Source organism: Panonychus citri, unplaced genomic scaffold, assembly GCF_014898815.1.
Source record: "Panonychus citri isolate SS breed McGregor unplaced genomic scaffold, ASM1489881v1 Contig00072, whole genome shotgun sequence".
NCBI lineage: Eukaryota > Metazoa > Arthropoda > Arachnida > Trombidiformes > Tetranychidae > Panonychus > Panonychus citri.
The window spans coordinates 1,309,773-1,332,541 of NW_026515477.1; the positions used below are offsets into that span (position 1 = coordinate 1,309,773).

General features: G+C 33.1%; 4 protein-coding genes and 2 pseudogenes across 5 annotated transcripts; 2 read left to right on the forward strand and 4 right to left on the reverse strand.

Moving 5' to 3' along the window:
• Window positions 1-69: 69 nt before the first annotated feature.
• On the reverse strand, window positions 70-1,784 carry LOC128386474 (para-nitrobenzyl esterase-like). Its single transcript, XM_053345507.1, has 3 exons — window positions 1,446-1,784; window positions 399-1,388; window positions 70-327 (listed from the first exon to the last, which is right to left on the reverse strand). The coding sequence occupies exons 1-3, from the start codon at window positions 1,712-1,714 to the stop codon at window positions 195-197; spliced, it is 1,392 nt and encodes a 463-aa protein (XP_053201482.1). The 5' UTR covers window positions 1,715-1,784; the 3' UTR covers window positions 70-194.
• A 626-nt stretch (window positions 1,785-2,410) lies between these two features.
• On the reverse strand, window positions 2,411-4,066 carry LOC128386537 (acetylcholinesterase-like; annotated as a pseudogene).
• A 582-nt stretch (window positions 4,067-4,648) lies between these two features.
• Window positions 4,649-6,810, reverse strand: LOC128386553 (para-nitrobenzyl esterase-like). The gene is made up of 3 exons (XM_053345599.1): window positions 6,014-6,810; window positions 4,960-5,946; window positions 4,649-4,888 (listed from the first exon to the last, which is right to left on the reverse strand). The coding sequence occupies exons 1-3, from the start codon at window positions 6,280-6,282 to the stop codon at window positions 4,753-4,755; spliced, it is 1,392 nt and encodes a 463-aa protein (XP_053201574.1). The 5' UTR covers window positions 6,283-6,810; the 3' UTR covers window positions 4,649-4,752.
• A 436-nt stretch (window positions 6,811-7,246) lies between these two features.
• LOC128386673 (fatty acyl-CoA hydrolase precursor, medium chain-like) lies at window positions 7,247-22,730 on the forward strand. Of its 2 annotated transcripts, none has more exons than XM_053345739.1 (3): window positions 7,247-7,678; window positions 7,738-8,733; window positions 22,553-22,730. In XM_053345739.1, exons 1-3 carry the CDS (start codon window positions 7,419-7,421, stop codon window positions 22,686-22,688), a joined length of 1,392 nt encoding a protein of 463 aa, XP_053201714.1. In that variant the 5' UTR covers window positions 7,247-7,418; the 3' UTR covers window positions 22,689-22,730. The 2 variants fall into 2 exon arrangements, with proteins under 2 accessions (XP_053201714.1, XP_053201715.1); XM_053345740.1 differs by lacking the exon at window positions 22,553-22,730 and adding an exon at window positions 8,805-9,082 and having other exon boundaries at window positions 7,248-7,678.
• On the forward strand, window positions 9,318-11,005 carry LOC128386674 (para-nitrobenzyl esterase-like). Its single transcript, XM_053345741.1, has 3 exons — window positions 9,318-9,635; window positions 9,704-10,690; window positions 10,762-11,005. Exons 1-3 carry the CDS (start codon window positions 9,367-9,369, stop codon window positions 10,892-10,894), a joined length of 1,389 nt encoding a protein of 462 aa, XP_053201716.1. The 5' UTR covers window positions 9,318-9,366; the 3' UTR covers window positions 10,895-11,005.
• On the reverse strand, window positions 13,036-17,801 carry LOC128386671 (ATP-binding cassette sub-family C member 4-like; annotated as a pseudogene).
• Window positions 22,731-22,769: the final 39 nt, after the last annotated feature.

The following is a 22,769-nucleotide window of genomic DNA, read 5'->3' on the forward strand; positions in this document are numbered from 1 at the left end:
AAGCCAACAAAATAATTTATTGACAATAGTCAATAGTTTTAAAGTAATTATTAATACCATCGGGATAGATATTGTTGATTCAACTAATACTACATTTATTGATCAATTTTCATGATTAACTAATTTAATTGTTGATATTTTTATTTAATAGCAAAGATACAACATAAGTGTGTTGATTACTTGGCATTAGTTAATTATGATGATAAACATTTTGTTCCAGTTAAATTATCAATTTTACCGACGAACTTGTTGTTTAACTCAATCAGATTAACCATTTTAGGTCCACCGATTTGAGGCCAATCGATTGGCCCTTGTTTAGTTGGTACACTAGAGATAAAATTAAAAGTAAAATAGATTGTAATTTGTTTGGTGGTTATGATTTGGTTTTAATTACTTACCCATTTCGTGCGAAATCAGCCCAAATTTTCATGATGTTAATACTCAGTTCGATATCATCGGCATCGTAATCAGTAGGATCTCGAAGAGGAGCTCCGAAGACGTAAACTAGTTCATCGCAGTGACAAACTTTGTCCATTTTTCTGCCACAATTAGGAATTGGTGTGCTGCCGAATGGCCTAATAGGGGCCTGGGTATGGATGTAACCGTAAGTTGATTTGGTTGAATTAGTGGCTTTGAGAACGGCAAACTTGTAAGTGCCACAAACTAGACTATCACCTTCATCTCTTTCTGCTCCAACCAACAAATTGACATCATTGAACTGTCCAGTTGCGATCGCTTCATCGTCTTCGATTGGAAGAAATTCATCACCGAAAATTGGAGCTAGAAAAGCTCTAGGGACGTTACTCAAAAGATTATTCCATGGGATCGATCGAAGACAAGATAGTTTATCAGTAGCATTCGAGCATTCAACCGCCTCAACAATATCCGTTGTAACATCAGTAAGGTTTTCTTTTGGCATGAACTTCATGATCCCTCCCGATTCCATGATGGCTCCTTTGAATAGTCCCTTATTTTGTGGTGAAAGAATATGATAGGAAACAGCAGCCGAACCAGCCGATTGTCCAAAGATTGTGATTTGATAAGGGTCACCACCGAAACGATGAATATTATCTCGTGTCCATTTAAGAGCAAAATGTTGATCCCAAAGACCGAGATTCGGAGTAAGGTTAGGAATCAAATCTCCACCATTTAAGAATCCTAAGACTCCCAATCGATAGTTAAAAGTGACTAGAATAACATCTTCGAGAATCACTAAAGGAACTCCCTTGTAAGCATCATGTTCATTACCACTTCCACCCTGAAAACCACCACCATGGATCCAAAAGAGAACTGGTTTCAATTGAGTAGTTCGTTTGTCAAAAGTTTCCTTGTTAACATAGATGTTCATGTAAAGACAATCTTCATCCGTGTCTTCAGCCTTAATCGCCCTGTTCATGAAATAGAATCAGTAACATGGAAAATTATCGAAAATCAAAAAAACTTACCATGCAGATTGTGGACAAGATTTTCCATAAGCGACTGTGTCTTTAATTCCTTCCCATGATTTAGGATGAACGGGCATAGAATATCGAAGAGAATCGACCGGAGGTGCGGCGAAGGGGATACCTTTAAATTCGTAACTTGATCGGCCTCTCCATTGTTCAATCGCACCACGAATTTTACCCTGGGGCAATTCAACGACTTCACTAAATTCAAGACAATTTAGTTGATCAAAAGCTAAACAAACAACCAACAAACAAAATAATAACTTCATTTTCAATTCAATTGTCAAAGCTAAACTTGTACAACAATTTTAATTATGATCAGACTCAAATCAATCAATTATTTATATACACAATTAAAATTGTGTCTCAATCAAGTTACTTTAGGTATTGAGAATTTAATCAATCATTGATTGTTACGCACTTCAGGATTAATTGAACTAACATCAAAATCCTCGAGATAAATTGTCACAAATTATTTCCATGCTATTTACTTTATTTATCTAATTATCTTTCATTTTCCTTCGTAAACTGGATTAACTCACTGAATTAGCTAATTAAGGTTCCAACAATAATATGAAACTGTTTCTTGTTTTCCAATTAGTAAGAATTATGATTAAGATTAAAAGTATAATTGATTATTATCAAATTGATTAAATTCTATTCTTAATCTCATTGATTAATAATATCTACGTAATATCAACAAGAGACAATTAACATGTTGTAATTAAACTAGGAATCAAACGCAAAGCCTTAATTAATTGTTCATCATTTAATATAATCAAGTCTCGTATTCAATGAAAACTCATTTGATTTTAATTATAACTAAGAGCCAAGTCACAAACTTGTCATTTTAATGAGTTGAGATAATTGGATAATCTAATGAATTGATTTTTTGTTATAAAAAATAATCCAAAGTTATTCAAATTGATTTGCAGAATTAAGTTATTATATTTATTAAGTTATTGATTAATTTACTAGTGCAGATACAATATTGTCATTATCGTGTTGATTATTTGGTGAAATTAAATTCAAATTTTGGACAAACATTTTGTCCCAGTTTCATGATCAATTTTACCAACGAATTTGTTGTTCAATTCAATCAGATTAACCATTTCGGATCCGCCGATTTGAGGCCAAACAATTGGTCCTTGTTTAGTTGGTATTCTAGAGATAAAATTAAAAGTAAAATAGATTGTAATTTGTTTGGTGGTTATGATTTGGTTTTAATTACTTACCCATTTCGTGCGAAATCAGCCCAAATTTTCATCATATTAATACTCAGTTCGATATCATCGGCATCGTAATCAGTAGGATCTCGAAGAGGAGCTCCGAAGACGTAAACTAGTTCATCGCAGTGACAAACTTTGTCCATTTTTCTGCCACAATTAGGAATTGGTGTGCTGCCGAATGGCCTAATAGGGGCCTGGGTATGGATGTAACCGTAAGTTGATTTGGTTGAATTAGTGGCTTTGAGAACGGCAAACTTGTAAGTGCCACAAACTAGACTATCACCTTCATCTCTTTCTGCTCCAACCAACAAATTGACATCATTGAACTGTCCAGTTGCGATCGCTTCATCGTCTTCGATTGGAAGAAATTCATCACCGAAAATTGAGCTAGAAAAGCTCTAGGACGTTACTCAAAGATTATTCCATGGGATCGATCGAAGACAAGATAGTTTATCAGTAGCATTCGAGCATTCAACCGCCTCAACAATATCCGTTGTAACATCAGTAAGGTTTTCTTTTGGCATGAACTTCATGATCCCTCCCGATTCCATGATGGCTCCTTTGAATAGTCCCTTATTTTGTGGTGAAAGAATATGATAGGAAACAGCAGCCGAACCAGCCGATTGTCCAAAGATTGTGATTTGATAAGGGTCACCACCGAAACGATGAATATTATCTCGTGTCCATTTAAGAGCAAAATGTTGATCCCAAAGACCAAGATTCGGAGTAAGGTTAGAATCAAATCTCCACCATTTAAGAATCCTAAGACTCCCAATCGATAGTTAAAAGTGACTAGAATAACATCTTCGAGAATCACTAAAGGAACTCCCTTGTAAGCATCATGTTCATTACCACTTCCACCCTGAAAACCACCACCATGGATCCAAAAGAGAACTGGTTTCAATTGAGTAGTTCGTTTGTCAAAAGTTTCCTTGTTAACATAGATGTTCATGTAAAGACAATCTTCATCCGTGTCTTCAGCCTTAATCGCCCTGTTCATGAAATAGAATCAGTAACATGGAAAATTATCGAAAATCAAAAAAACTTACCATGCAGATTGTGGACAAGATTTTCCATAAGCGACTGTGTCTTTAATTCCTTCCCATGATTTAGGATGAACGGGCATAGAATATCGAAGAGAATCGACCGGAGGTGCGGCGAAGGGGATACCTTTAAATTCGTAACTTGATCGGCCTCTCCATTGTTCAATCGCACCACGAATTTTACCCTGGGGCAATTCAACGACTTCACTAAATTCAAGACAATTTAGTTGATCAAAAGCTAAACAAACAACCAACAAACAAAATAATAACTTCATTTTCAATTCAATTGTCAAAGCTAAACTTGTACAACAATTTTAATTATGATCAGACTCAAATCAATCAATTGGCTTATATACACAATTAAAATTGTGTCTCAATCAAGTTACTTTAGGTATTGAGAATTTAATCAATCATTGATTGTTACGCACTTCAGGATTAATTGAACTAACATCAAAATCCTCGAGATAAATTGTCACAAATTATTTCCATGCTATTTACTTTATTTATCTAATTATCTTTCATTTTCCTTCGTAAACTGGATTAACTCACTGAATTAGCTAATTAAGGTTCCAACAATAATATGAAACTGTTTCTTGTTTTCCAATTAGTAAGAATTATGATTAAGATTAAAAGTATAATTGATTATTATCAAATTGATTAAATTCTATTCTTAATCTCATTGATTAATAATATCTACGTAATATCAACAAGAGACAATTAACATGTTGTAATTAAACTAGGAATCAAACGCAAAGCCTTAATTAATTGTTCATCATTTAATATAATCAAGTCTCGTATTCAATGAAAACTCATTTGATTTTAATTATAACTAAGAGCCAAGTCACAAACTTGTCATTTTAATGAGTTGAGATAATTGGATAATCTAATGAATTGATTTTTTGTTATAAAAAATAATCCAAAGTTATTCAAATTGATTTGCAGAATTAAGTTATTATATTTATTAAGTTATTGATTAATTTACTAGTGCAGATAAAATATTGTCATTATCGTGTTGATTATTTGGTGAAATTAAATTCAAATTTTGGACAAACATTTTGTCCCAGTTTCATGATCAATTTTACCAACGAATTTGTTGTTCAATTCAATCAGATTAACCATTTCGGATCCGCCGATTTGAGGCCAAACAATTGGTCCTTGTTTAGTTGGTATTCTAGAGATAAAATTAAAAGTAAAATAGATTGTAATTTGTTTGGTGATTATAATTTGATTTTAATTACTTACCCATTTCGTGCGAAATCAGCCCAAATTTTCATAAACTTAAGACTCAATTCGATATCATCGGCATCAAACTTTTCGGGTTCACGTAGAGGTGAACCAAAGACGAAAATCAATTCATTACCATGACAAACTCTATCAACTTGCCTACTACAATCTGGCGAGGGAATAGCGAATGGCGTTAAAGAGACCTGAGTGTGGACATAACCGAAAGTAGATGTATTTGAATTGGAAGCTTTGAGAGCAGCAAATTTATAAGTACCACAAATAAGATCATCGCGTTCATCTCGTTCGGCTCCAACTAATAAATTGACATCGTTAAACTGTCCGCTTTTTATCGCTTCAGTTTCATCTAAGGGAATGAATTTATCACCATAAACTGGCTGGTATTTCAAAGGTTCAGTTTCATTGAAAATATCGAACCATGGAACTGATCGAAGACAAGAAATTTTATCAGTAGCATTCATACAGCCGAAAAAATCAACAGTATCAGAGATAATTTCTGTGATATTAAGTTCTGGGTTCAGTTTCATTATTCCACCTGATTCCATGATGGATCCTTTAAATAGACCCTTGTTATGAGGAGAAAGCATCTGAAAAGCTACAGCAGAAGATCCAGCCGATTGTCCAAAGATTGTGATTTGATAAGGGTCACCACCGAAACGATGAATATTATCTCGTGTCCATTTAAGAGCAAAGTGTTGATCCCAAAGACCGAGATTCGGAGTGTGAGAGGGAATCAAATCTCCGCCATGTAAGAATCCAAAGATTCCCAATCGATAGTTAAAAGTGACCAGAATAACATCTTCGAGAATAACTAAAGGAGTTCCTACATAAGAGTCGAAATCAGCTCCACTTCCAAATCGAAAACCACCACCATGAATGAAGAACAGAACTGGCTTTAGGTGAGTAGTTCGATTGTCAAAAGTTTCCTTGTTAACATAAATATTCATGTAAAGACAATCTTCATGAATGTGTTCGGCAGTAATACCCCTGATATTTAGCGAAAAGAATATTTCATTTCGATTATGTCATCAAAAAACTTGGAAAATGTACTTACCATGGATTCTGAGGACAAGATTTTCCATAATCGATTGTATCTTTAGTTCCTTCCCATGGTTTTGGATGTTCTGGCATAGAAAATCGAAGTGAATCAATCGGAGCTGCAGCGTAAGGAATACCCTTGTATTCGTAGGTAGATCGACTTCTCCATTCTTTAATCGCTCCACGAATTTTACCCTGAGGCAATTCAACGACTTCACTAAATTCAAAACAATTAAACTGATCAAAAGCTAAGAAAACAATCAATAGACAAAATAATAACTTCATTTCAATTATTTATTTCTTATTGTGTTTTTTTACTGTATTGTAAGAGTTAAACTTGTAAAACTATTTCAATTATGATGAAAATTAAAACTATCAATTGATTTATATATTTTTTATTCGCCATTGTAATCAAACAATTAAGTGCAATTAGTGACAAAGTGAAACATTTAATCAACTTATTCATCTTATTATTCGTGAATCGGTGCAACTCAAACAATAGTCTAATTCCAGATACTAAGATCTTAGACCCGATTTGCTGTCATAGATTTTTACGGAATTTATGGTAAAACCGAAAATTAAATTGTTCTTTTTTTACATTAATTATTAGATAAAGTTGATTGTAATAATTGGAACATATTGAACAGTTTTTTGAGTTAATTAAAGAAGGATACAAGTTAACTTTAATCGTGTTGATTACTTGGCATAAGTTAATTATGATGATAAAATTAAAATCAAGAAATTGCAATTTAGATAATTGAGTCTCATCAATGAGATTAAATTTTTTTCCTCTATTGTTGCTCAATATCAACATTATTGAGAGATGGAAAGTTGATTAAATTGTGATACAATCAACAAGTGATAGCAAGATTTAATTGTCCACTAGGTTTGGTAATCAATTGATAATTTTAGCCTAAGAAATAAAAATATTTTGGATATTCAATATAACATGAGGCTTGTATTAAGTGTTGAGAAGAAGCAAAGAAAGTGTTGAAGAAAGTTCCAACTTGATCAGGTTAATCAATGTGATTATTGGAAAATTGAATCAATTAACAAGAATCGATAATCAATTTTTCAATGTATCTAATCTTAATCCTCTTCTAAAGATATCGTAGCAATCAACTAAGATCTGATTGGAAGAAACCTATTGAACCAAAGATATACCCACAGGTGAACCAAAGCTCGTGTGAGCTAATTAAGCTAATTAAAGTTAATCCAGTTTATAAAGAAAAGAGGAAAACAGTTGAATGAATAAAGTAATCGTCATGTAAGGATTTATAACAATTTATCTGAAGGATACAAATACGAAGCTAATTAATCCATGAAACCGTAACCAGCAACTAATGATTCTTGACAACAGATGAATTGGTGGTAGAATCTAATTATTAAGATTGTTCCAAGTGTTTAGAAACCAACTTGAAATGAAGTTATTATTTTGTCTATTGATTGTTTTCTTAGCTTTCAATCAGTTTAATTGTTTTGAATTCAGTGAAGTCGTTGAATTGCCTCAGGGTAAAATTCGTGGAGCGATTAAAGAATGGAGAGGTCGATCTACCTACGAATACAAGGGCATTCCTTACGCCGCAGCTCCGATTGATTCACTTCGCTTTTCTATGCCAGAACATCCGAAGCCATGGGAAGGAATTAAAGATACAATCGATTATGGAAAATCTTGTCCTCAGTAAGTTTCGATTGAAATGAATCTCTAAGTTAAATTAATTCAATTCATCTAATCAACAGGCCAACCAAGGCTGAAGACACGGATGAAGATTGTCTTTACATGAACATCTATGTTAACAAGGAAACTTTTGACAAACGAACTACTCAATTGAAACCAGTTCTCTTTTGGATCCATGGTGGTGGTTTCCAGGCTGGAAGTGGTAATGAACATGATGCTTACAAGGGAGTTCCTTTAGTGATTCTTGAAGATGTTATTCTAGTCACTTTTAACTATCGATTGGGAGTCTTAGGATTCTTAAATGGTGGAGATTTAATTCCTAACCTTACTCCGAATCTCGGTCTTTGGGATCAACATTTTGCTCTTAAATGGACACGAGATAATATTCATCGTTTCGGTGGTGACCCTTATCAAATCACAATCTTTGGACAATCAGCTGGTTCTGTTTCTGTTTCTTATCATATTCTGTCCCCAAAAAATAAGGGACTATTCAAAGGAGCCATCATGGAATCAGGTGGATTCGTGAAATTTATGCAAAATGAGAACATGAAAAAAACTACCAGTGATATTATTGATTCTGTTGGATGTTCGAATTTTACAGATAAATTATCTTGTCTCCGACTGATTTCATGGACAAGTCTTCTCGACAAAGCTCCACGAACCTTTTTATCATTTCCTCCAACTTTCGGTGATGAATTCGTTCCACTGCCAGATGATGAAGCGATTCCAATCGGACAGTTCAATGATGTCAATTTGTTGGTTGGAGCAGAAAGAGATGAAGGTGATGGCCTAGTTTGTGGCACTTACAAGTTTGCTGTTCTCAAAGCTGCAAATTCAACCAAATCAACTTACGGTTACATCCATACCCAGGCCCCTTCAAAGTCCTTCGGCAACATACCGATGCCTAATTGTGGTAGGAAAGTGGACAAAGTTTGTCATAGCGAAGAATTGGTTTACGTCTTCGGAGCTCCTCTTCGTAATCTTACTGATTACGATGCCGATGATATCGAACTAAGTCTTAATATGATGAAAATTTGGACTGATTTCGCTCGAAATGGGTAAGTAACTAAAACCAAATCATAACCACCAGACAAATTACAATCTATTTTACTTTTAATTTTATCTCTAGTGTACCAACTAAACAAGGACCAATTGTTTGGCCTCAAATCGGTGGATCCGAAATGGTTAATCTGATTGAATTGAACAACAAATTCGTTGGTAAAATTGATCATGAAACTGGTACAAAATGTTTATCATCATAATTAACTTATGCCAAGTAATCAACACGATTAAAGTTAACTTGTATCCTTCTTTAATTAACTCAAAAAACTGTTCAATATGTTCCAATTATTACAATCAACTTTATCTAATAATTAATGTAAAAAAAGAACAATTTAATTTTCGGTTTTACCATAAATTCCGTAAAAATCTATGACAGCAAATCGGGTCTAAGATCTTAGTATCTGGAATTAGACTATTGTTTTAGTTGCACCGATTCACGAATAATAAGATGAATAAGTTGATTAAATGTTTCACTTTGTCACTAATTGCACTTAATTGTTTGATTACAATGGCGAATAAAAAATATATAAAGCAATTGATTGATTTAATTTTCATCATAATTGAAATAGTTTTACAAGTTTAACTCTTACAATACAGTAAAAAAACACAATAAGAAATAAATAATTGAAATGAAGTTATTATTTTGTCTATTGATTGTTTTCTTAGCTTTTGATCAGTTTAATTGTTTTGAATTTAGTGAAGTCGTTGAATTGCCTCAGGGTAAAATTCGTGGAGCGATTAAAGAATGGAGAAGTCGATCTACCTACGAATACAAGGGTATTCCTTACGCTGCAGCTCCGATTGATTCACTTCGATTTTCTATGCCAGAACATCCAAAACCATGGGAAGGAACTAAAGATACAATCGATTATGGAAAATCTTGTCCTCAGAATCCATGGTAAGTACATTTTCCAAGTGTTTTGATGACATAATCGAAATTGAAAATTTCTTTTCGCTAAATATCAGGGGTATTACTGCCGAACATATTCATGAAGATTGTCTTTACATGAACATTTATGTTAACAAGGAAACTTTTGACAATCGAACTACTCATCTAAAGCCAGTTCTGTTCTTCATTCATGGTGGTGGTTTTCGATTTGGAAGTGGAGCTGATTTCGACTCTTATGTAGGAACTCCTTTAGTTATTCTCGAAGATGTTATTCTGGTCACTTTTAACTATCGATTGGGAATCTTTGGATTCTTACATGGCGGAGATTTGATTCCCTCTCACACTCCGAATCTCGGTCTTTGGGATCAACACTTTGCTCTTAAATGGACACGAGATAATATTCATCGTTTCGGTGGTGACCCTTATCAAATCACAATCTTTGGACAATCGGCTGGATCTTCTGCTGTAGCTTTTCAGATGCTTTCTCCTCATAACAAGGGTCTATTTAAAGGATCCATCATGGAATCAGGTGGAATAATGAAACTGAACCCAGAACTTAATATCACAGAAATTATCTCTGATACTGTTGATTTTTTCGGCTGTATGAATACTACTGATAAAATTTCTTGTCTTCGATCAGTTCCATGGTTCGATCTATTCAATAATACAGAAGCTTTAAAATATAAGCCTGTCTATGGTGATAAATTCATTCCCTTAGATGAAACTGAAGCGATAAAAAGCGGACAATTTAACGATGTTAATTTATTAGTTGGAGCCGAACGAGATGAACGCGATGATCTTATTTGTGGTACTTATAAATTTGCTGCTCTCAAAGCTTCCAATTCAAATACATCTACTTTCGGTTATGTCCACACTCAGGTCTCTTTAACGCCATTCGCTATTCCCTCGCCAGATTGTAGTAGGCAAGTTGATAGAGTTTGTCATGGTAATGAATTGATTTTCGTCTTTGGTTCACCTCTACGTGAACCCGAAAAGTTTGATGCCGATGATATCGAATTGAGTCTTAAGTTTATGAAAATTTGGGCTGATTTCGCACGAAATGGGTAAGTAATTAAAACCAAATCATAACCACCAAACAAATTACAATCTATTTTACTTTTAATTTTATCTCTAGTGTACCAAGTAAACAAGGACCAATCGATTGGCCTCAAATCGGTGGACCTAAAATGGTTAATCTGATTGAGTTAAACAACAAGTTCGTTGGTAAAATTGATCATGAAACTGGTACAAAATGTTTATCATCATAATTAACTTATGCCAAGTAATCAACACGATTAAAGTTAACTTGTATCCTTCTTTAATTAACTCAAAAAACTGTTCAATATGTTCCAATTATTACAATCAACTCTATCTAAAAATTAATGTAAAAAAAGAACAATTTAATTTTCGGTTTTACCATAAATTCCGTAAAAATCTATGACAGCAAATCGGGTCTAAGATCTTAGTATCTGGAATTAGACTATTGTTTGAGTTGCACCGATTCACGAATAATAAGATGAATTAGTTGATTAAATGTTTCACTTTGTCACTAATTGCACTTAATTGTTTGATTACAATGGCGAATAAAAAATATATAAAGCAATTGATTGATTTAATTTTCATCATAATTGAAATAGTTTTACAAGTTTAACTCTTATAATACAGTAAAAAAACAATAAGAAATAAATAATTGAAATGAAGTATGCCTCTAATGCTGACCATAACCTGCACATCGCTTCCACAATTGAATGATATTACAGGGCTATTCAGCTATTTTCGCCGATGTTTTTTTGCGATTTTCTCAGCAACTAGAACGCTCAAAGACTCACAACTTGAGTGTTATGAGTTTGAGTGATATTCAATTGTCATATCAAAAGATCAAGGCCATTCAGGTCATCGGTAAAATAACAAGTTTCAAGGTCATCTGAAGGCATAAAAAGTGAACAATGGGGATGTTGATTAGTCGGTGGGTGAAAGTAAATTTATATTGGGGACATGATTATAAGAGATGTAGAACTTATTGGTCCCATCATCATTGAACAGTTATTGTAATCCAGAACGATATCTAGGGTAACCTTTCGCTTTTTTATTAAATTCTTCCATCAAATATTTACGTATCTTTGAAATGTCTATAATGGGTTTATCGGGAGCGCACGCTAAATTTACCTCTTCTGTCAAGGCCTCGAGATTGACTTTGCTTATGTTGTTGTAGGTCATTATCTCCACATTCATCTTCTTGCACTGCGCTGAAAAATGGACTGCCTATCTTTAAGGAGTAACATAAACAAGATAAACTGATTCGAAAAGTTAACACTTATTAATGATCGAAAGATTTTTGAAAAATTTAATGTTATCGCAAACTAAATTGAAAGCAAATGAAACAAAGAGAATTTTACCGTATTGATGTTTGATCAAAGTTTATTTTGTAAACGATTAATTGGCTTTTTTCTGACCATATTGTCTCACACTTTCCACAGGGCTATTTTTACCGATGTTTTTTTGCGATTTTCTCAGCAACTAAGAGTCAGAGAAACTCGTGACTTTAGTGGTATAAGTTTGAGCGATACTCAATTGTCATATTAAGAGATCAAGGTCATTCAGGTCATTGTTGAAAGAAAGCGTTTCAAGGTCATCTGAAGGTTTTCCAACATCGGTAAAAATAGCTGAATAGCCCCTGTAGTTTTTAGCAACAGTGGATCATGACTTCATGTTCACCTCTTCGTGAACCCGAAAAGTTTGATGCCGATGATATCGAATTGAGTCTTAAGTTTATGAAAATTTGGGCTGATTTCGCACGAAATGGGTAAGTTAATCATTATAAATTACTATTTGATCACAGAATCAGTTGACTCAATTTTACTTAATTATATCTCTAGAATACCAACTAAACCAGGACCAATTGCTTGGCCTGAAATTGGTGTATCAGAAATGGTTAATCTGATTGATGTTGTCTTGTTGATTGTATCATAGTTTAATCAACTTTCCATCTCTCAATAAAGTTGAGTTGCTAATATTGAGCGATAATATCAGAGGATAAAAATCTAATCTCATTTATGAGACCCGGTTATCTAAATTGAAAACACTCTTGATTTTAATCTGTTCTAATTAATACAATCAACTTTATCTATTAATTAACGTATTTTTATGAAGGCTTGATAAAAAGTCTCATATTTTATCCCCACATGTTAATCAAAATGTATCAAGTTGATTATAAAAATCAAATTAAACACAGCGATTAACAATTATCGGTTAACGGTTTACAGTTGTGGTGATTTAATTAACGCTAATAATATAAGTTATAAATTCTGAATAAATAAATATTGACCACTAATGGACAATTAATAATTAGTGGACTTTTACAACGAAAAAAAAGTTTTCAAAGAAAAATTCAATTTCATGATTAACTTAATTAGAAGTAAATTAAAAGTTTTTTATTTTTTGAATAGAAAGTAGAAAAAAAACTATCTAATTACAATCAGTTAATTTGATTATCGTTGTGCAATTGGGTAAATCAAATTTCGTTTAGCAATTAAAGGCCCAAAAATTTATTACTCTGAATCGCTTAATCCTTTGCCCCTTAATCGGCTTCTCATCGCAATCTTGATTAATGCATCAGCAGTTTCTTTACCTGTTGATTGTATCATTGAGTAAAAGATTCCCTCTTTATCATCAGCTAAACTTGCTGGATCACCAAATTGAGCAACTTTACCTGCATCCATGACCAAAATTTTATCGGAATCCATGATGGTGTGTAATCTATGGGCGATTGTTAATACAGTACAATCAGCAAAACGTTTTCTGATTGTCTGTTGAATTAATTCATCAGTGACTGGATCAATATTTGCTGTTGCCTCATCAAGAACAAGAATCTTGTTATTGGCTAAAATTGCTCGAGCCAAGCAAACAAGTTGCCGTTGACCAACACTTAGATTTGTACCTCCATCGGTTACAATAGCGTCCAGTCCACCCATTTCATCAACAGGTCGTTTTAATTGTACCTGATTAAGAGCTTCCCAAAGATCGGAATCTTTTTTTGAGCTAAATGGATCTAAATTGTATCGAATTGATCCTGAAAATATTATCGGTTCTTGAGGAATAATTGAAATCTTTTTTCTCAAATCATGTAATCCAATCAATGAAACATCGATTCCATCAATGATTATATGACCTTCCGTTTCGGTCATTCGATATAAAGCGGTCATTATTGAACTTTTACCGGCACCAGTTCGACCAACAATGCCGACCTTTTCTCGAGCATTAATTTTGAAACTAATATTATTCAGAACTGGAGCTTTTTTCGGATCATATTTAAGGTAAACATGATGGAATTCAATTTCACCCTTACTGGGCCAAGAATCGGCTGGCTTATTTTCAGGGGTTGAATCTAATTCGGCTTCGGGTTCAATGTATCTCATCTGATCCACACGTTCAACCGAAGTCATCATGGTTTCAACTTCCGTTAACTGTCTCATACCCCATTGAATACCAGTGGCAAGTCCAATACTGGATGTAATAATAAGACCCACGCTACTACCATTAAGAGAATCGATAACAACCAATACAATGACGATAATTGCCAGAGTATAAAAATTTGAAATCGTATTCATCATCGATATAAAGAATCGGGAAGAAGCGACCCAAGTGAAATATGCCGATGAATGGTCATCTTGATAGACATCGAAAAGATCCTTGAATCGTGATTCAGCTTTGAACGCTCGAATTGTGGTTAACCCTGAAACGGAAGTTGACAGATGAGAAAAAACTGGACTTTTAGTAACTCCTTCGAGCCTTTTAACATTTCGGGCGATGTCAACATAATAGTTACGAGCAATTCCCGCAACAACAAACAGTAAGATTGAAGGAATCGCTAAGAAACCATTGAGCACCGACATTAATAAGATCGCAGCGAAATTGGAAGTTATAATGAATAGAGTATCGAACATGGTTGCAGGTAAGAAATCATCAACAGTTCCAATGTCTCGAGATATACGGTTAAGTATAATTCCTGGAGGATTATTATCGAAAAATGAAATTGGAGCTCGAACAATTGATTTGAACAATCGGGAATGAAGTTTGATCGAGGCTCTCATACAAACGGCAAAAAAGGCAACGTTACGAGTTAAACACCAAACCAACAAGATTAAAGTTAATCCAGCAAAGAAATAGATATTATCGATTTGACTGAAGTTATCAACAAACGATTGTGCCACCAAGATGGTTGAATTATTTGAGAAGGCGATAGACTTTCGCTCTTCAGAATCGGTCCAGAGTGAGAAATAATATTCAATAAAAGACATGAGCAGTTGACTACCCAGAATATAAAACGCAAATGCTGGTAAAAGAGTAGGATGAATTCCCGCTCGAATATAAGTCCAAAGAGAATTGGATTTAGTTTTAATTCTGGAAAGTTCATCTTCTTCACCCTCATCTTCATCTGGATTATAAATTTGCTCATCATAAAGATCAGGCTCAGTTCCAGTAATTCCCGACAATATTGATGCCAATGATCCTTTACGACTGACCCGTCTACTCAATTTTCTTGACGTCACCTTTTCAACAACCGGCTTAGGTTTAGGCTCATTTTCTGCGGTTATTGTTGATGTGAGAAAGTCACTTCCCTTTTTCAAGAGTTCAGAATAATCCCCAAAACAAACCTGTGAACCATTTTGTAGTAATAATATACGATCAGCTGATTTCATGAATTGTAACTGATGGGTAACCAGAATAGCGATCTTATCAGAAAGAAACTCTTTAACACTTTTCTCAAAGATATGTTTGGCTACTGGAGCATCAACAGCCGATAAAGGATCATCTAGAAGGTAAATATCGGCGTGAGCATAAAGAGCACGGGCAAGGTTAATCCGCGCTCTTTGACCTCCAGAAAGTGATGCTCCTCGATCACCGACGACAGTTTGATCTCCGGCAGGTAATATTTTCATGTCTCGTTCGAGAGCTGAAACATGAACCACTTCCTTGTAGCGAAATGAATTATATTCATTTCCGAATAGAATATTTTCCCGAACAGTTCCTATTAAAGAGAAACAATTTTAAACATACAAATCAATTGAAACCTGAGGAAAAATCTAATAATCAACTTACCTGCAAAAATCCAAGCTTGTTGACATGCATAGGATATTTTCCCTTTGACCTCAATCTTTCCAACATCGGCAGCAATTTCGCCCAAAATTGAGTTGACAAGTGTCGATTTCCCTGACCCAACGGGACCAACAATCGCCATTAACTGGCCTTTGGTAAGATTTAGATTAATTTTCGTTAGAACTGGATCATGATCTTGTTTCCATCTGATTTGAACGTTTTCATATTTTATCGAAGGTTCTTTTGATCTTGTGTTAATATTTTTCATGGTAGATTTTTCCTCAAGTTCAGGAAGTTCAAGGAAAGTTTGTATTCTTTTAATAGAGATCAGAGCTTCAGCACCAGCAGATATACCGAGAGGTATGAAGAGTGTGATAGTGTATTGAAGTTGACGAATCAATGTCATTGCGACGAAAACCATTTTAGCTGATAAATGATTTCCCATTAGAACATAAGAACAAAGAACCAAGAACATGATCAATTTCTCTGAAACAGTTCCAATTCCATAGTTAAGAATTTTCAGATAAGCGGCACTACGAATTTTGGACACTTCTCGTTTACGAGCATTATCGACTAGAGATGCAAACGGCTTTTCCCATGCGTACATTTTGATAACTCTCATCGCAGGTATGAACTCATTCATTAATCTAATTCTCTCATCGGTTCGAATAGCTCCTGTAGTTCGAAGTTTACCGAATGCTTTTCCCATGAAATACTGAAACGGAGCAAAACAGAAAAGCACAAAAATCCGATTACCGATGAAATACCCAAAAGTGGCCATAGAATCCAAAGACAGATTCCAGTTTGAATTGGACCATAAAAGAAAAAGAAAGGAAATTCGGAAGCATAATCAAATCGAGCGACATCATTAGATAAAAGATTAACGATCTGTCCCGTTGTGGTTTCACCTAAAGCTCTTTGAGATAATCGTAAAGTTTTCTGATAAATTAAACGACTACAAGCAACACGAGCATTTAGTCCACCTAAACGAGCATAGAGCCAATAAAAGTTATTCGAGTATGCGAGCAAAAATTGGGAGATAACAACTCCCGAGGCGTACCAATAGATCTGATTCTTGAGTGAATGATTATCGACACCAGGTTTATTCATTTTGTAGAGAAGATCAACCAAATATCCCATGAAAACGGTCTGAATTATTGGGAACAAGTTCTGTAAATCATGAAATCGAAATGATAAAAATCAATTTTAATCCTTTTGATTGTTAACAGTTTGCTCTGCTAATTAATGATGCTCGATGCAAATATTAAAATACAAAACCATTAAATATGTAAGATATTCAACAGAGAGATCGTCACAATCAATTTAAATTAATAAATTGTGAAACTGTTATTAGGTAATTGACATTCAAAGGTTATAAAGTTAATTAATTGAGACTAAAAAATAACATTAATTATGATGAAATTGTTTGAATTAAGTAAAAGCAAAAACCAAATCAATGAACTTTTTTTTCACCAATTCAAATGAAAGTTTAAATGGTTAATTGTTTTGATTTGAAAAGGTCAATTGAGCAAAAATTAACTCACCGAAATCGTCATAATGATGAAACAAAGTGAATACGAAGGACCAATCGCTTTAATTATCGCCCATCCAAGACTTGGTTTACCTTTACCTGTTTTCCCCTTTTTGAGCTGGTTAATCCATTCCCTAACAATTAAGAATATTTAATTATACATGTAAGGTGCAATTAAGCCAATGATTAACTTACTTTTCTAATTTGATTCCAATCGTTGATGATCTTGAGGTTTGTGGACATTTTTCTAGATCGGAAACTTTTAATTTCTTTCTCTGTGAATCGATGAAAAATTTCAGCATCCAACTAATAGCGAAATAAACATGATAATAAGTTGACTAATTTAATCAATAATTAAGAGAATGATGAAATTTACTTACCTGAAAAGTAATTTGGATACAAAATTAGCTTGATCATATGTTGATTTAGATGATTGAATAGTCATTTTATTAATTGTTCACCTCTTTCTTTGATTGTTGGCTTAGATACAATAAATTACACAGAAAATGAAAGTTAATTGTTACTTGATTGTTGTTAAAACAGAAACAAACTAATCAATTGTTTCATTGTCTCTTTTAAATACAATCAAATCTCACTTTTTATCAGCATTTTCATATCTTTATGAGATTCATTCTCATTTCGCTCAGAAAATTTCCTCGTGCGATTCATTTTACAATATTATTAACCTTGGATAACATTTGTACCTAGACTCATGATAATCAGTTACTATAAATATCACTTTCGATTTCGAGTGCTAATAAAATAAATTCTAAAGTTTTCTCGATTTTCTTTTGGCTATTGAATTTCTATTTAAACTAGAATATGGTTAGAATTGAGGTCAATAATATCAAACTATCACAACATACTAGTATTAATACATGAAAAAAAAATCGACCAGAATATCAGAATAATAACTGAGCTCATATGAATTAATTGAAAATTTAATATGAATAATTATTTCAACTTCAACAATTGGAAAACAATTTCGAGATATTCAAATTCTTTATGTAATTTTTTCTCTCGAAACTTTGACCTCGAACAGTTGAAATTTGAACTATTTTATATAGCTTAAAGTAGGACAAATCAGTTATCATTATTTATTACAATCACAAGGTGAATGACAGTTTATTACAACGTTACAACGACTCCATATAATTTAGATAAGCAAATTTAATTATCTCTCTCTCTCTGCACATTGATGTTACTATTATAATGCCATTGGACTGATGATCAAAGGGGTAAATGAACCCTAAAGCCGATCTCCATGAAGCTTTTTTAGATAGAGCACTTATTGACTCTGACTAACCTTCTTTAAAAGTTCTAAAAATGTTTGATTAGGCCACAATCAGCGATTCGATTTTTTTATCATTTTCTCCAATTTAGATGAATTAAATACTTCATCTTATCGATTATTTTCGTCAGCATTTCACAAGCATCGTCAACACGATTTGCCTTCCGTTAAAGTTCAACGATATCGATGTATGTAATACCTTTCCTTGGACAGTAAATGATTAGCATATTGGGTCATTAATGCATCGATATCGGTTATTTGTCGTTCCTTGGCTAATCAAAATACTTTGATCACCAAGATTTTTTAACGCTTCTCTCATTCCAATATGTTTGTCATCAAACAAATTACAATCTATTATTCTTATACAGCCAAAGACTTTGAGTTTGCAACCACTTTTTAAATCATTCACGCAGTTAATGATAATCAAGTAAACGTAACTTTTGATATCTAACCAGTTGACCATTTTAAGACTTCATCACTTAAATTAGTGGACAAACTTATCATCATATCTTTGGGTTAACTGTATCTCTCATTAATTAGATTCAACTGCGTGAATGATTAAGTAAACAAGTAAACAAGGACCAATCGATTGGCCTCAAATCGGTGGACCTAAAATGGTTAATCTGATTGGGTTAAACAACAAGTTCGTTGGTAAAATTGATAATTTAACTGGAACAAAATGTTTATCATCACAATTAACTAATGCCAAGTAATCAACAAACTTATGTTGTATCTTTGCTGTTAAATAAAAATATCAACAATTAAATTAGTTAATCATGAAAATAGATCAATAAATGTAGTATTAGTTGAATCAACAATATCTATCCCGATATTATTAATAATTACTTAAAAACTATTGTCAATAAATTATTTTGTTGGCTTTGATGGTTAACTTGTATCCTTCTTTAATTAACTCGAATAACTGTTTAATATGTTCCAATTATTACAATCAACTTTATCTAATAATTAATGTAAAAAAAGAACAATTTAATTTTCGGTTTTACCATAAATTCCGTAAAAATCTATGACAGCAAATCGGGTCTAAGATCTTAGTATCTGGAATTAGACTATTGTTTGAGTTGCACCGATTCACGAATAATAAGATGAATAAGTTGATTAAATGTTTCACTTTGTCACTAATTGCACTTAATTGTTTGATTACAATGGCGAATAAAAAATATATAAACCAATTGATTGATTTAATTTTCATCATAATTGAAATAGTTTTACAAGTTTAACTCTTATAATACAGTAAAAAAACAATAAGAAATAAATAATTGAAATGAAGTATGCATCTAATGCTGACCATAACCTGGACATCGCTCCTGCAATTGAATGATAATACAGGGCTATTCAGCTATTTTCGCCGATGTTTTTTCGCGCTTATCTTAGCAAATAGAAGGCACAAAGACTCACAACTTGAGTGTTTTGAGGTTGAATGATATTCAATTTTCATATCAAAAGATCAAGGCCATTCAGGTCATGGGTAAAATAACAAGTTTCAAGGTCATCTGAAGGCATAAAAAGTGAACAATGGGGATGTTGATTAGTCGGTGGGTGAAAGTAAATTTATATTGGGGACATGATTATAAGAGATGTAGAACTTATTGGTCCCATCATCATTGAACAGTTATTGATATCCAGAACGATATCTAGGGTAACCTTTCGCTTTTTCATTAAATCCTTCCATCAAATATTTACGTATCTTTGAAATGTCTATAATGGGTTTATCGGGAGCGCACGCTAAATTTACCTCTTCTGTCAAGGCCTCGAGATTGACTTTGCTTATGTCGTTGTAGGTCATTATCTCCACATCCATCTTCTTTCACTGCGCTGAAAAATGGACTGCCTATCTTTAAGGAGTAACATAAACAAGATAAACTGATTCGAAAAGTTAACACTTATTAATGATCGAAAGATTTTTGAAAATTTAATGTTATCGCAAACTAAATTGAAAGCAAATGAAACAAAGAGAATTTTACCGTATTGATGTTTTCATGTTTCGTGTTTGATGTTTGATCAAAGTTTATTTTGTAAACGATTAATTGGCTTTTTTCTGACCATATTGTCTCACACTTTCCACAGTGCTATTTTTACCGATGTTTTTTGCGATTTTTTCAGCAACTAAGAGTCAGAGAAACTCGTGACTTTAGTGGTATAAGTTTGAGTGATACTCAATTGTCATATTAAGAGATCAAGGTCATTCAGGTCATTGTTGAAAGAAAGCGTTTCAAGGTCATCTGAAGGTTTTCCAACATCGGTAAAAATAGCTGAATAGCCCCTGTAGTTTCTAGCAACAGTGGATCATGACTTCATGTTCACCTCTTCGTGAACCCGAAAAGTTTGATGCCGATGATATCGAATTGAGTCTTAAGTTTATGAAAATTTGGGCTGATTTCGCACGAAATGGGTAAGTTAATCATTATAAATTACTATTTGATCACAGAATCAGTTGACTCAATTTTACTTAATTATATCTCTAGAATACCAACTAAACCAGGACCAATTGCTTGGCCTGAAATTGGTGTATCAGAAATGGTTAATCTGATTGATGTTGTCTTGTTGATTGTATCATAGTTTAATCAACTTTCCATCTCTCAATAAAGTTGAGTTGCTAATATTGAGCGATAATATCAGAGGATAAAAATCTAATCTCATTTATGAGACCCGGTTATCTAAATTGAAAACACTCTTGATTTTAATCTGTTCTAATTAATACAATCAACTTTATCTATTAATTAACGTATTTTTATGAAGGCTTGATAAAAAGTCTCATATTTTATCCCCACATGTTAATCAAAATGTATCAAGTTGATTATAAAAATCAAATTAAACACAGCGATTAACAATTATCGGTTAACGGTTTACAGTTGTGGTGATTTAATTAACGCTAATAATATAAGTTATAAATTCTGAATAAATAAATATTGACCACTAATGGACAATTAATAATTAGTGGACTTTTACAACGAAAAAAAAGTTTTCAAAGAAAAATTCAATTTCATGATTAACTTAATTAGAAGTAAATTAAAAGTTTTTTATTTTTTGAATAGAAAGTAGAAAAAAAACTATCTAATTACAATCAGTTAATTTGATTATCGTTGTGCAATTGGGTAAATCAAATTTCGTTTAGCAATTAAAGGCCCAAAAATTTATTACTCAGAATCGCTTAATCCTTTGCCCCTTAATCGGCTTCTCATCGCAATCTTGATTAAAGCATCAGCAGTTTCTTTACCTGTTGATTGCTCAGAAAAACAAATTTTCAAAGGCTTTGTATTGTTTGAGTTGCACCGATTCACGAATAATAAGATGAATAAGTTGATTAAATGTTTCACTTTGTCACTAATTGTACTCAATGATTGATTAGAATAGCGAATATAACCAATATAATAGCAAACCAGTTGATTGATTTCCAAGTTTAATTCTTATAATACAGTTGAAAAAAGAATATGAAATAAATGATTGAAATGAAGTGCGATATAAGAATGGAGAGGTCGATCTACCTACGAATAGTAGGGTATTCCTTACGTCGCAGCTCCGATTGATTCACTTCGATTTTTGTGCCAGAACATCCGAAGCCATGGGAAGGAATTAAAGTTACAATCGATTAGGGAAAATCTTGCCCTCAGAATCCATGGTAATTACATTTTCCAAGTGTCTTGATGACATAACCAAAATATCCTTTTCTTGAAATATCATGAGTATTACTGCCGAATACATTCATGAAGATTGTCTCTACATGAACATTTTTGGTAACAAGGAAACATTCAAATACATCTACTTTCGGTTATGTCCACACTCAGGTCTCTTTAACGCCATTCGCTATTCCCTCGCCAGATTGTAGTAGGCAAGTTGATAGAGTTTGTCATGGTAATGAATTGATTTTCGTCTTTGGTTCACCTCTTCGTGAGCCCGAAAAGTTTGATGCCAAATGGGTAAGTTAATCATTATCAATTACTATTTGATCACAGAATCAATTTACTTAATTTTATTTAATCATATCTCTAGAATACCAACTAAACAAGGACCAATTGTTTGGCCTGAAATCGGTGGATCCGAAATGGTTAATCTGATTGAATTGAACAACAAATTCGTTGGTAAAATTGATCATGAAACTGGTACAAAATGTTTGTCCAAAATTTGAATTTAATTTTATCAAGTGATCAAAACGATAATTATGACATTTTATCTTTACTAGTAAATAATCAATAAATTATCATCGTCA

What these genes read in the sequence shown, in the direction of transcription:
- LOC128386474 (XM_053345507.1), bottom strand. Translation starts at nt 1,714, where the DNA reads ATGAAGTTATTATTTTGTTTGTTGGTTGTTTGTTTAGCTTTTGATCAA. An exon ending in TCTTGTCCACAATCTGCATG is followed by an intron (nt 1,389 to 1,445) that starts GTAAGTTTTTTT and finishes TTTCATGAACAG; the next exon opens with GGCGATTAAGGCTGAAGACA. An exon ending in GCTGATTTCGCACGAAATGG is followed by an intron (nt 328 to 398) that starts GTAAGTAATTAA and finishes TTTTATCTCTAG; the next exon opens with TGTACCAACTAAACAAGGGC.
- LOC128386553 (XM_053345599.1), bottom strand. Translation starts at nt 6,282, where the DNA reads ATGAAGTTATTATTTTGTCTATTGATTGTTTTCTTAGCTTTTGATCAG. An exon ending in TCTTGTCCTCAGAATCCATG is followed by an intron (nt 5,947 to 6,013) that starts GTAAGTACATTT and finishes GCTAAATATCAG; the next exon opens with GGGTATTACTGCCGAACACA. An exon ending in GCTGATTTCGCACGAAATGG is followed by an intron (nt 4,889 to 4,959) that starts GTAAGTAATTAA and finishes TTTTATCTCTAG; the next exon opens with AATACCAACTAAACAAGGAC.
- LOC128386673 (XM_053345739.1), top strand. Translation starts at nt 7,419, where the DNA reads ATGAAGTTATTATTTTGTCTATTGATTGTTTTCTTAGCTTTCAATCAG. An exon ending in TATGGAAAATCTTGTCCTCA is followed by an intron (nt 7,679 to 7,737) that starts GTAAGTTTCGAT and finishes TCTAATCAACAG; the next exon opens with GCCAACCAAGGCTGAAGACA. An exon ending in ACTGATTTCGCTCGAAATGG is followed by an intron (nt 8,734 to 22,552) that starts GTAAGTAACTAA and finishes TCATATCTCTAG; the next exon opens with AATACCAACTAAACAAGGAC.
- LOC128386674 (XM_053345741.1), top strand. Translation starts at nt 9,367, where the DNA reads ATGAAGTTATTATTTTGTCTATTGATTGTTTTCTTAGCTTTTGATCAG. An exon ending in TCTTGTCCTCAGAATCCATG is followed by an intron (nt 9,636 to 9,703) that starts GTAAGTACATTT and finishes GCTAAATATCAG; the next exon opens with GGGTATTACTGCCGAACATA. An exon ending in GCTGATTTCGCACGAAATGG is followed by an intron (nt 10,691 to 10,761) that starts GTAAGTAATTAA and finishes TTTTATCTCTAG; the next exon opens with TGTACCAAGTAAACAAGGAC.